Source organism: Papaver somniferum, chromosome 8 (genome assembly GCF_003573695.1).
Source record: "Papaver somniferum cultivar HN1 chromosome 8, ASM357369v1, whole genome shotgun sequence".
NCBI lineage: Eukaryota > Viridiplantae > Streptophyta > Magnoliopsida > Ranunculales > Papaveraceae > Papaver > Papaver somniferum.
Window position 1 is genome coordinate 130,296,806 of NC_039365.1, and position 11,749 is coordinate 130,308,554.

General features: G+C 36.2%; 1 protein-coding gene across 2 annotated transcripts; it reads left to right on the forward strand.

Moving 5' to 3' along the window:
• The first annotated feature begins 776 nt into the window (after positions 1 to 776).
• LOC113303044 (receptor-like protein 4) lies at positions 777 to 8,471 on the forward strand. 2 transcript variants are annotated; one of them, XM_026552030.1, is made up of 9 exons: positions 777 to 1,026; positions 1,131 to 2,183; positions 2,270 to 2,420; positions 3,503 to 3,574; positions 5,213 to 5,281; positions 6,142 to 6,207; positions 6,512 to 6,589; positions 7,204 to 7,403; positions 7,972 to 8,471. In XM_026552030.1, the coding sequence occupies exons 1-9, from the start codon at positions 855 to 857 to the stop codon at positions 8,076 to 8,078; spliced, it is 1,968 nt and encodes a 655-aa protein (XP_026407815.1). In that variant the 5' UTR covers positions 777 to 854; the 3' UTR covers positions 8,079 to 8,471. The 2 variants fall into 2 exon arrangements, with proteins under 2 accessions (XP_026407815.1, XP_026407816.1); XM_026552031.1 differs by lacking the exon at positions 5,213 to 5,281.
• Positions 8,472 to 11,749: the final 3,278 nt, after the last annotated feature.

The window sequence follows — 11,749 nt, forward strand, 5'->3', positions numbered from 1 at the left end:
AACAATTTCTACAACTGCTACATTACAAAGGATATCCCAACCCAAAAGATGAAGTTTCCCGTCTTTTGGATCAAGAGTCTCCCCCACCAGAACTTGTAAAGGTGAGAATCCATTTATCTAAACAGGTGTTTAGGAATGAAAAATCAACCTTACATTTTAAGGATTGATATCGAGAAGAAAATCACTCACATAATTGCAAACTAATACAACCTATCAAGGGGTAGATGGCTTTGGTTGGTGGTACCCAACAATCCTCCTGAACATTGTTCTCTTGTCAACTTCCCAAGTTGAATTGGCTTTATCATAGTGAGACCTTTCTATAAGCCCTCTACTGATTCTGCACGCATTTAGCATCTTTACCAATGAAATTTTTGTAAGGAGGTAAGCTGGTTGGTGATCTTTTGAAGTATGAGAAAGCTTCTAAGCATAGTATCTTCTCCCAGGGAGGTAACCTGACTTCATCAGAGTTTTGACTTTTCCATGCAAACCCGACTTAGTGCAGTAGTGGAGAGGAACTTCGAACTTCGAAGTTGGAGGGAGTGTTGGACTCACTCTGACCTCCCAAAAAAAACAAAAAAGAGGTGAGAAAAGGGCAGCTTATACTAGATTTGCATCTTAGCATCTTGCCCCGTTTCAACAACGTATGAAAGGAAATACTGTATAAACAATAAATAGTCCCAACAAATTTCTCCCAGACTTTTAAAGTTTAAACTGGTCCCAATAGAAGCGCAAGTTAGCGAAGCTCACTGGCATTTATCTCTCTACCACTCACTCCGTTAATCTCGCCTTCTCTCCACTCTCTCTCTCTAGACTTCACGGACTTTCCAATTTCCCATAGTCCAACGGAGACAAACATGATTCCCATCTTCTTCTTCCACCTTTCTCATGTCCAAAGACAAAGAAAAAACCCCTTAATTACCATGTCTAACAATCTCTTCACCTTCTTCTTCTTCTCCTCCATCTTTCTCTCTCTTCCCATTCTCCATCTCTCTTCTCCTTCTCCATCTCCATCTCCTTCTAGCTACGGTAATGACAGGCAGCTCACATTCCCCCTGCTCCCGCTCTTTAAAATTTCCATTTGGATAACTTATTCAAACTAGATTAACAAACTTCCAATTTTGTTTTTGCAGATACTTCATATAGAATAGATTGCGGTGGTCATTCAAATTTCGTCAACAATTTCAACATATCTTGGTTATCGGATCGTTTTTACACAGGCGGAGCTAATGGTTTAGTTTCTGAACCTCTGCTTTTCCCGCACCAACAAGAAAAAACACTCAGATATTTTCCACTTTCTTCGGGTAAAAAAAACTGTTACATCGTTAATGTTCCAAATGGTCGTTACTACTTCCGTACATTCACGGTTTATGATAACTACGACGGTAAATTACATCCACCTAGTTTCGATCTATCCGTCGAAGGAACACAAGTTTTTAGCTGGAGATCTCCGTGGTTTGAAGAGATATCTAAAAATGGTGCTTATTCCGATCTATTTGCTTTTGTTAATGATGGTGAAGCTGATGTCTGTTTTTACAGTATTGCCACTGACCCTCCTGTAATTGGATCTCTTGAAATTCTTCAGATCGATCCTCTTGCTTATGATTCTACGTCTACTGGTGATAAGCTTTTATTGGTTAATTATGGAAGATTAACTTGTGGGTCCAATTCCTTCGGTTCAGGGTTTAGTAATGACACTGATATTTTTGGTAGGGCTTGGCAATCTGATAAGGAGTTTCAAGTGGAAAATTCAGGACAGAGTTCGATTAAGGTTTTGACTACTTTGAAAAACATTGTCGGAACCAATCAAAAACCTAATCATTTTCCAATGCATTTGTATCAGAGTGGTGTTACTGTTATGGGTAAAGGGAATTTGGAGTATACGTTATCAGTGGATGCAAAAGTAGATTACTTGTTGTGGTTTCATTTTGCTGAGCTTGATGATAGTGTTACTGGCGCGGGGAAGAGGGTGTTTGATATTTCTATTAATCAAAAGAATGTGACTAGAATTGATATTTTTAAGCAAGTTGGAAGCTTTGCAGCTCTCAATTGGCAATATACTGTGAAGAATTTAAATACTACAGATTTGAGGGTGAAATTTGTGCCGGTAGTAGGTTCTCCGTTAGTTAGTGGTATTGAGAACTATGCATTGGTTCCAAAGGATCTTGCAACTGTTCCCGATCAAGGTATGTGAATAATATGATGGTTAGAGAAAGTTTCATTTTTGTGTGGTAAGTTTGATTTAATTCAGGGGGTAGTTTGTTTGTCGCAGTGATTGCGATGAGAGCATTGAAACAGTCTCTTCGAGTTCCCGATAGAATGGGTTGGAATGGTGATCCATGTGCTCCTACTAGCTGGGATGCTTGGGAAGGAGTTACCTGCCACCCTAACAAAGACAAGACTGCACTTGTGGTTTCCCAAATGTACGTTCTTAATTCACATTGCATAAGATTAGGCTTCTTAGGAGACATTCTTTATAGTGAAATTTGCAACTCAGAAAATTGAGAACATTACAAAGTACTGAATGGATAGAATAACATTGACATTTCTTTCTTTCTTATTACTCTTGTGGCTGCTTGTACTCTGCGTACACACCACTACCTAAGCGAGTAACGTGGAGCATACGACTAATATGATCCGTATGCGCCATGGTAAACTACAAGTAATTTTCTAGTTTGTTGCTTTTCCAATTATTTGTTTTACTAGTATTTTCTTTTAATCTTGTCTTTCATTTGTGAAAACCTTCGTTCTATTACAATTTTTTTTTCATTTAACAAGAAAGTTTTACATACATACCATCTGCAGAACGCTTGATCAACCTACACCCCGATAAGATAAGCACGTAGTTGCGAAACAAGAAAAAAATAATAGAAGTAGAGAATCTATAGATTGCTGAATCAGAACACCAATATTTAATAAAGACTTTTACATTGTTTACTTTACCGTAGGTGTTGCATCTTTACATCTTGCGGTTCCCTCTAATTTCCGTTCTTGCAGAAATCTCTCTTCCTCTTATGGTACCAACTAGTACATTTTATAGACTGGAAGATCGTCCTACATAGGTATTTTTCAGGAAATAGAAACCCTTTCTATGTGGTGTAGTGCTAATTATAGTAAGACCCTTTCCTGCCAGGAATAGAATCCCTAAATAAACTCTAGTTTTTCCCTCAGGAAGAGATCCTAAATCTAAGAGTACTTTTAGAGTAATCCCTTAGGAACAGAATCCTAAATATAAGAGGACTTGGAGAGTAATTTTCCCCTTGACAGAGCTAGGTATGGGGTCTTTCGGTGTGACCTTTGCTAAAAACGAACCAATGCTATATCCTCAAGTTGCTAACTACACCTTCACTTCTCTAAACAAAGTAGTTACATGGCCTCCCTGTTAAGAAACATTTTAATGTCCATTTCCATATAGTAATTAAATTTAGGCCTTAGATTTGGTTTACTTCATCTGTAAATATTCGGAGTAGCCATTGACTGACTTAAACTTTTTTTTCTTTGACAGAGATGTTGGAAGCCAAGGCTTGAAAGGATATATTAGTGAGCAAATAAGTCTTCTATTGAACTTGGTAAGCCTGTAAGTATCTATTATGAATCTCAACTTACATTGGTATTTTATGCTATCAGTACTTAACTGAGGTGAAGTAAAACGCGCCCAGGGGCCCACCTAAATCTTTTGAGCGTTTTCCTATTAGACCGGAAAATGCCTAGGCAATGATTCTGGGCTCTTTTATCATTAGACGGTCTGGGCCTGGGCGCCACCTTAGGCCCAGTGACTAAAAACAGTAAAAAAAAAATGTACTCCCTAAATCAAAGAGTAAAAACAGTAAAAAGAACATCGAATCTTGTTCTTCTTAATCTTCCTTTACTTGTTTGGTGCTAGTGGTAGTGAGAGAGGGGAGAGGCAAAAGAGGAGGAGGCGTGAAAAGTGGGAATATACAGTTATGTTATGACTCTAGGGTAAAAAGAAACATGTCTTCAAAAGACGCCTCGAATCTTATAAAACAAGATTTTTTTACATGTATATTTATGTGTATTGATTTGATATATATTATATATATACACAGCCTACTTCCGGCTAATCCCAGAGTCTCTAGGCGCCAGGCCCCACCCAAACGCCTGTTACCCCGCCTAACTGCTTTTGCTACATAGTACTTAAGTTGATCAATGACGGCTGTGCTAACAACATCTCAAGAGAACCAAATGTGTAATTAATAATTATCAGATCAAAATTCCTAGGTTGAGCTGCAAACATGTAATTCAGAAGGTTTCATTATTTATCCAGCGTATTTTTCGACTGTAACACATGTGCTAACCAAACCATGGACGAGCCTTTTAAATGTTCCGTCTTGGAATCTTTATCCTTAGCTTCTTTTTCCTGTATCTTACTCATCCCTAATATTGGAAATGTTTGTATCACTTGATGGCCAAAAAATCGTTCCATGATCCACACAATATATGGTCAATGGTGCATATGAATTGTTTGCATTTGCAATTGCTCACCTGAGCTCAAGGTTAAAAGAAGGTGTTTAGTTCATATTATATCTGGTTAGATGTTCGGGTTCACAAGTTATTTTAAATATAATAGTAGAATGGTGTGTAGTGATGTCATCTGGTGAACTCCGAACAATTGAATAAATGCAAGCAGCCGGTCTGGTAGCTGCAGTCAGAGTTCTTAACAAGTGTTTCATATAATGGCTGTTGGGGCATCAAGAGATCAGAAACCATCTTGAAGGAGACTTCTCATTGTGAACTGGTTTGAGGTTTAGTAGTTTGTCCACTCAAACTATCTTAAAACCATCTTGAAGGAGACTTCGCATCAACTTTGTAGTCATTGTGAACTGGTTTGAGGTTTAATAGTTTGTCCACTAAAACTATGTTGAGGATAAACCTTAGCTGTAGTTTACTTGATATTTCAGATCTTATGCACGCATGTAGAACATCAGATCTTTGTGCTTCTTTCTGTTAGCTTATTTAGCCGTTCACTTTTTTGCTATCCTTGGAAACCAAGCAAAGAACTTCTGGCATTTTGTAATTCATGAATCTTGACCGGAATTTTGTGCACAACTTATTTGGTGTGTTATGCAACTTTGTTCACCTCCAGAGGCCGCTGTTGACTTTGTTTTATTAATCTGTTTCAGGATATTTCTACATTTTTTGAGACTCTAATTTTAAGTATAGAATTAAAGTTTTCTTTTCTTTTCTTACTCTGCAGTAATTTGAGTTCTAATTCTCTGGAAGGTACTATTCCCACCGGACTTGGTCAAAAGTCTCTTGTACGATTGTAAGCTCATTTCTCTTTTGTTACATTATCTCATATTCACATTGCTGGACTCTTAATTCTGTAGCAACAGGATATAAGAAAGTCTACATCCTACTCACGAAACTATGCTAGTGACAGAACTGCCTCCATTGACAAAAGAACTGTGGCATGTTCCTCTTTTCCTTTTTTCCTTTAAGTGTTTACCACGATATGAATAGTAGTGAGGATGTGCAGCTGCATTAGGCGTTTGTAGACTCCTTACTGCCAAAGTTGTCTTCTACGTCTCAACACCCCATACCCAGTACAAATCTATAAAAAATCACTTTATAGAATGTTTGCTTGACAATCGACATATCTTTTTCTTGCCGGAAGAGTTTTTGTTCCGCATTTCATCAGGATTTAAAGACTGATATACAGAAGTTTAATTTAATGATATCTGGATTGTAAAGGCGATTCCTAAACTTTTATAGAAATGTAGATACTTTCATCATTTGGCATTTGCACACATTTTTAAGAAAATAGGAAGAGAAAATATTTTTTATTATATTTTTTGTTTCCATTTTTACCTCAAATAGTTTCCTTGTTAGGAGTAAGATTTAACAACACCCAATTATGAAAAGGGTAGTTTTGGAAAATGCACCCTGTGTATTGCTAAGTAGTATCTCTTTTTGGAGGACAAAAGAGAGTGAAAGTTTTATTTTTTGAAGGACAAAAGAAGTACCACAAAAGACAGAGTGCTTAGTTCTTACACATTAAACAGAAATATGGCTTTTTGATTCTTCCCCATTGTTGTTATATGCAATTTTCTCTTAGCGACTTCGATAGCATAACTTTTTCCATTTTGTAAGTTTGTCTTAAGGTTTTCGATCGCTGTTGTGCAGGGATTTGTCAGCTAACCGATTATCTGGAAGGATACCAGATAGCTTAGCGTCAAATCTGCAGCTTGTGTAAGTTTTTTGAATTTATAGCTTTTTAATTGGCATAAATGTCTTCTGCGCTGTTCACTCTTACTCAGAAGGGCGGGCCCATGTGTTTTGATAAGAAAGTTATGGCTGACTGTATAATGTTTACTTATACAAAACAATGTTAAGACTCCAGTAATCTTGAGTACAAAGAAACGGAACACAGAAACAAGGCTTCTAACTCATGATAAAAACCTTTTTGATTAAATGAAGCATCTTAATCTAGTTCGCCCGTACCCTAACTTATATGCAAAGTTTGCCGTACACTAACTTATGATTACTTATTCAGGATATTGAATGATAATCAACTGGAGGGGCAAGTACCGGAGCAACTTTACTCCATTGGTATTCATGGTGGAACTATCGAGTACGTTATACTGTTTAACTCTTGGACTATATTTCTATCTTCATGGCTTAATTTATTGGTATGTAATTAGTCCGACCCTCAATGATCTGATGCCCTTCTTTACCTGCCTTGGATCTTTTTTCATGTCCTGGTGGTTGAGTCTGGATCATCCATGATTCCAGAATGATCTTATGCACTTCTTTAATTGCTTGAGTCCTAAATATGTATGCTTTTCATGTCCTGATGTTTGGGTCTAGATCATCCACGATTACATATTCTAGTGATTTAAAGAAAATATCTTGTATGCATTCGGCATTTGACACATGTTCTATCCGTGTTATTCTTTTCTCCATGGGATGAGAGGTGCTAGTCCTGTAACTTTTCTTGTAGTCTGACGCTAAGAAATCGTTGTGGCTAGTACATGGTTTTACATATGTTTACTAATCATATTACATGATTTTCTCTCATGTTTTTATAACTCCTTCAGGTGACCCTGACCTACTGAGCTAAATAATATGGCCATTTCACTATTTGGTTATCTGGAGTAATTTTATTTGGACATTCACATCACTAGAAAGTGGGAATGCTCATTTATCCTAATCCTTTCCTGACATGCTTCTTGTTCTATTTTCCAGTCTCTTTGGGAACAAAGGTTTATGTGGTGTTCCGTCTTTACCATCATGTCCTTTATTTGAGGGCTTGTCAACTGCTGGAAAGATCGCAATTGGTTCGGCTTGTTTGGTTGTTCTAGTTGTGGTGTTTGTGATAATTTACTTATGCTACATCAGGAGACGGAGAAATGATTATGACTTTGGTCTTCCTCAAGACCTGATCTGTAAGTTAAATGTGCTATCTCTTGTTGTTTCTGTTTTCACTGCTATTCACTAATTTGGAACCTCTCTGATTGATACACTCTTAGAATCATTATCAGATAAACTAGGTTAGTGAACATGAAATTGGTATCCTAAGGTTGTGGCCAACAGTGGAGCTATCTAAAGGACAGAAGATAAATAGAATAATTACAGCACTAACTACTAAGCAACAAGTAACCATGCAAAGTATACACACATCGATTTTTCCATTCTTCATCTGGAACTATCTTCTGGTTTGGGATTCTTCGTTCTTATTTTTCTAAGATACCATTCTTCATCTGGAACTATCTTCTGGTTTGGGATTCTTCGTTCTTATTTTTCTAAGAATGTGTCCCATATCTACGTTTACCCGATTTCACTTTCCGACATTTCTCTTCTAATTAATAGAGTTTTCAGTGAACTTGTTTCTGTGTAAGCATGTCTTTGGAGATTATGAATACATCATAGATACTGCTCTTCCGTTTCTCTTGTTACTGGAATTTGATTAAGTTTGATTTATTGTCAACTAACTTTCCTTCTTCTTTTCATCAGCGCTTTCAGCAAAGAGAAACAGATACCAAAGGCAGAAATCGTTGATGCTCTTAGAAATGGAAACACAGAATACCCATCGATTTCCGACTACGTTGAATCCACTCTAACAGTTTCTACCTAAAATCAAAGACAGATCAATATTGAAACAAAATTCATTATAATCCCAAATAAGAAGTGCTTAAAAAAGAGGAGCGACTGAAGTTCAAGGTGGCTGAACAAAATGTCATTGTATGACTACATATCAAGACATCTGTTGCTGATTGAACAGTGAAAGCTTATACGTTGCATCATTGGATTGATGACCTCCAATGGATTTTTGTATTGGGTTTGGGGATGAAACCTTTTCTTTTTTTGGCACCACATTGTAAAATGTAATTTTACCTGTTTAGGAGTGTATTCTGTATAACAATATACTCTTCCTATGGATTCTAACAAAAGTATCAAAATGAAGTGCTGATGTATGACTTGAATTCCAATTAAATTCATTTCTTCTTCTATAGTAACCCCATTCTTGTGTCTATTGATTCTGTTGGATCGTACTTCTACAAACATAAGTTCCTCTCTTCCTCCTTAGGCCGAGTGTTCTTATTCTTCGAAAATGTGTAAATAAATGTAACGTTAACTCAGTTTGGTCCTGTGAGTTTGTAATAAATAAACCTCTTGATGCGCCAGCAAAAGCTGCTAGGAAACATATGTTGGTATCTTGCAATAATAGAAGAAACGTCAGATGTATTAAACAATAAATATAAAGAACCGTATCAAACAACTCTACCACGAACAAATTGATGAGGGCAGAATCACAGGTTCAACAAGCTGTCCTTAACACATTAGTTCGCGGGTATACTCTGAAGTAATGCTAAACCCCAACGTGCGAAGATGTGTCAAGGATAAGACTGCCCGATATAACTTGAGTTAGCACAACGCAAGTTACTCACTCTTGAACTCAGCAACAGGGATGAAAGTAAAACGTCGTACAAAAAACAACAACAAGAAGAAAAGTAGACCTAGAGATAGTCACTGCTTGTGTGTTTTGAAAACAGAATTCGAGTCATATTTATAGGATGAGATACTTGCAAATCAAGTTAGGTTTTGTTTTTCTTTAAAAACAAGTAAAACTCGTAAAATAAATTTCCCACAAATAAAACTCTTAAGAAATATTTCTGGAATTAATTTCCTAAAGAAAAATTCGCCAAAAATAAATACGAGTAGAAAAGGAACTTGGTGCATGGTATACGCGCATGGGCATGGTCGAAACATGTATTTTTCAACCCACATTGTTTTACAACATATCCATGAACACATGGTTATATAGTGGAGCACCTCTTTAGTTTTCCACAATGTGAGACTGAAGTTTCCATTTCATTCACTCAAAAATGAGTGAGTGTCCTTAGACCCTTAGGTCATGAGATCAAACCATACCAAGACCAAAAATCCATTTATTCAATAACTCATTTTCTCCAATAACATAATCTTTGTGAGGAATGGTGGTTGCATCCACCTGAATTACTTCTTTCTCGTATAGATAATGATATAAGATACAGTTCTGTTTAATACGATAGTTACCTTGTTCGAAAAAAATTAAAAAAATACAAGCATCGCTTTTACTTTGTATTGGCATACATTATGTTTTTTACTCTGTACGTTTATATCCGTAAGTTGGCTTTCGTCCTTTTAGTTTGTGCTGGAGCCTAAGCATGATATTCTTGGCGACTTCGGAATTCTATTTTACCACTTTTGCTTTGTGCTGGAGCCTAAGCATGATATTCTTGGCGACTTGGAATCTTACCACGCTCTGTGTAATGCTACATTTTGTCATTTTCCATTAAGACACGTCTTTCAAATTCCAGAGAGATTACCAAAACAACTTACAATGTCTAATTAGTTAGTTGATTTAAGGTTGTTTCTCAAGAAGAAAATTTTTTTTGCCAAACTGCATGGTTTAGCATATCTTATCATTTCCGTAAGTGGTGCAAAAGTTTATGTGAAAGTTTTGAAGTGATGGTTGTTGTAAGCACAACGAATTACCTTACTTATTTTCCACTAATAATAATAAGTAATATAGTGATAGTAAAGATTGTTTTCAGGAAGATTGCCTAATTTAGGTGATATTCAGATTTTTTTTTTCGACTTCCTCTTTACTGGAGTTGACGGGATACCACTGAACTATGTTCTTGGACCCAGATGATAGTCAGATTAGGAAAACAATAATTTAAGATGAAAAGATGATTAGGGACTCATTCGTTATTACTGGACACTATTCAATTATCTCTTGTTAATCACATAGTATCACTAACTGTAGGATAGTGCAAGGCGTTGCGACTATTCCTTAAACTCCAAATATGACCGGAAATACAAGCGCTTAATTGCCGGATTTTATCTGCCCGAGCCGCCAATAATTAACGCACTCAAGGTATAGTTTAATAATGCTTTAAGTTTAATAATCAAGGTATAGCTTAATAATGTTTTAAGTCTAATAAATTTAGATTGATCATGTTGGGTGCAATAATCAAAAACAAGGAAAAATCAAATAAGCAAAAAATATTGATACTTAACTCCTTTATAATAAAAGTGATCGATTTGACGAAACGGACGAGCTCCCCAGATCTCCGCAATAGCAACAAGGCAAAACTTTGAAAAATAGAGTGAGTCACATGTTTAACACGCTGTCCTCAAGACATTAGTACCCGGCTACACTCAAGAGTGATGATATATCCCTTACAGGACGGATATCTCAAGGATAAAACACCCTACTACACCTACTACTAGCATATGTAGTAGATGCTCAACTTGAGCTTGGCAACTCCGAAAAAACCCTTAAGGAAAATCGCGAACGCTTAAGAAAACAATATAAAAATATTTTCCCTTAGGTGTCTCTCTAAAATATAGAGAAACCCCTTTCCCATAGATATTACAAAAGTAGAGAAATTGTTTATATAATGGAATAATACAACTTAAGAAGAGGAACTCCCGATGTGGGACTAATAAGATTTTCATTCAAAAAGAAAACAAAAATTAATTTTATTTAGTTAAAAACATTAAAATAAAAATTAACAAATATTGATTCCAACAGATCCTACCATAAAAAATCTTAGTGCAAGGTCTTACTCAGTAGTGTTGTATTTACACGTGATTGTTCCGTAGAATCCCTCAGGCATGTGTTACTTTTTCAACTTGACAATTACAGATCCTCCAATTCTCTAATATCGATAGGTTAATAATTAGATTAATGCTTGTTAGAGCATTGCTCGGTCGAAATCGCAAGTGTTGCTATCTCAAGCTTGTTTGTCAAGTTTACTTGATCAAAACCATAGTCTTGAATTCTAGTATACCTATAGGAGTTTCAGACTAGGATAGATTGTATAGTTGAGCTTTAGACTTCACGACGCTTACAACTGAAGACGAAGATCTGCTGAAAAACTCGGAGGAACTTCATCAACAAAAGGTATGTGCAGACTAAAACTTATCTATCCTAAGAAGTCTATTCTATTTTTACTTATCTCCTATTGAGACAAAATTCGTATACGATATAGTCTTTCGTATCATACACATTTGATATTTCGAGTTGAGTATAACTCGCTTATCTATTTCTCTAAATACGTGTTGGTAGCTTTCTGTCTTAGCCACATTCATCATTATTCTTGATTTTATGTCAAAAGATGATCATGTGGAAATTTCCTTGAAAAATCTTACATGATTTGTGTGAGACAGTCATTTGATGTCGACTTGAAAAGTTTCGTATTGATCATTCGATCACTTAAAAATTGCTTATTAGCTAATG

What these genes read in the sequence shown, in the direction of transcription:
- LOC113303044 (XM_026552030.1), top strand. Translation starts at nt 855, where the DNA reads ATGATTCCCATCTTCTTCTTCCACCTTTCTCATGTCCAAAGACAAAGA. An exon ending in GCACTTGTGGTTTCCCAAAT is followed by an intron (nt 2,421 to 3,502) that starts GTACGTTCTTAA and finishes TTTCTTTGACAG; the next exon opens with AGATGTTGGAAGCCAAGGCT. An exon ending in ATTCATGGTGGAACTATCGA is followed by an intron (nt 6,590 to 7,203) that starts GTACGTTATACT and finishes TCTATTTTCCAG; the next exon opens with TCTCTTTGGGAACAAAGGTT.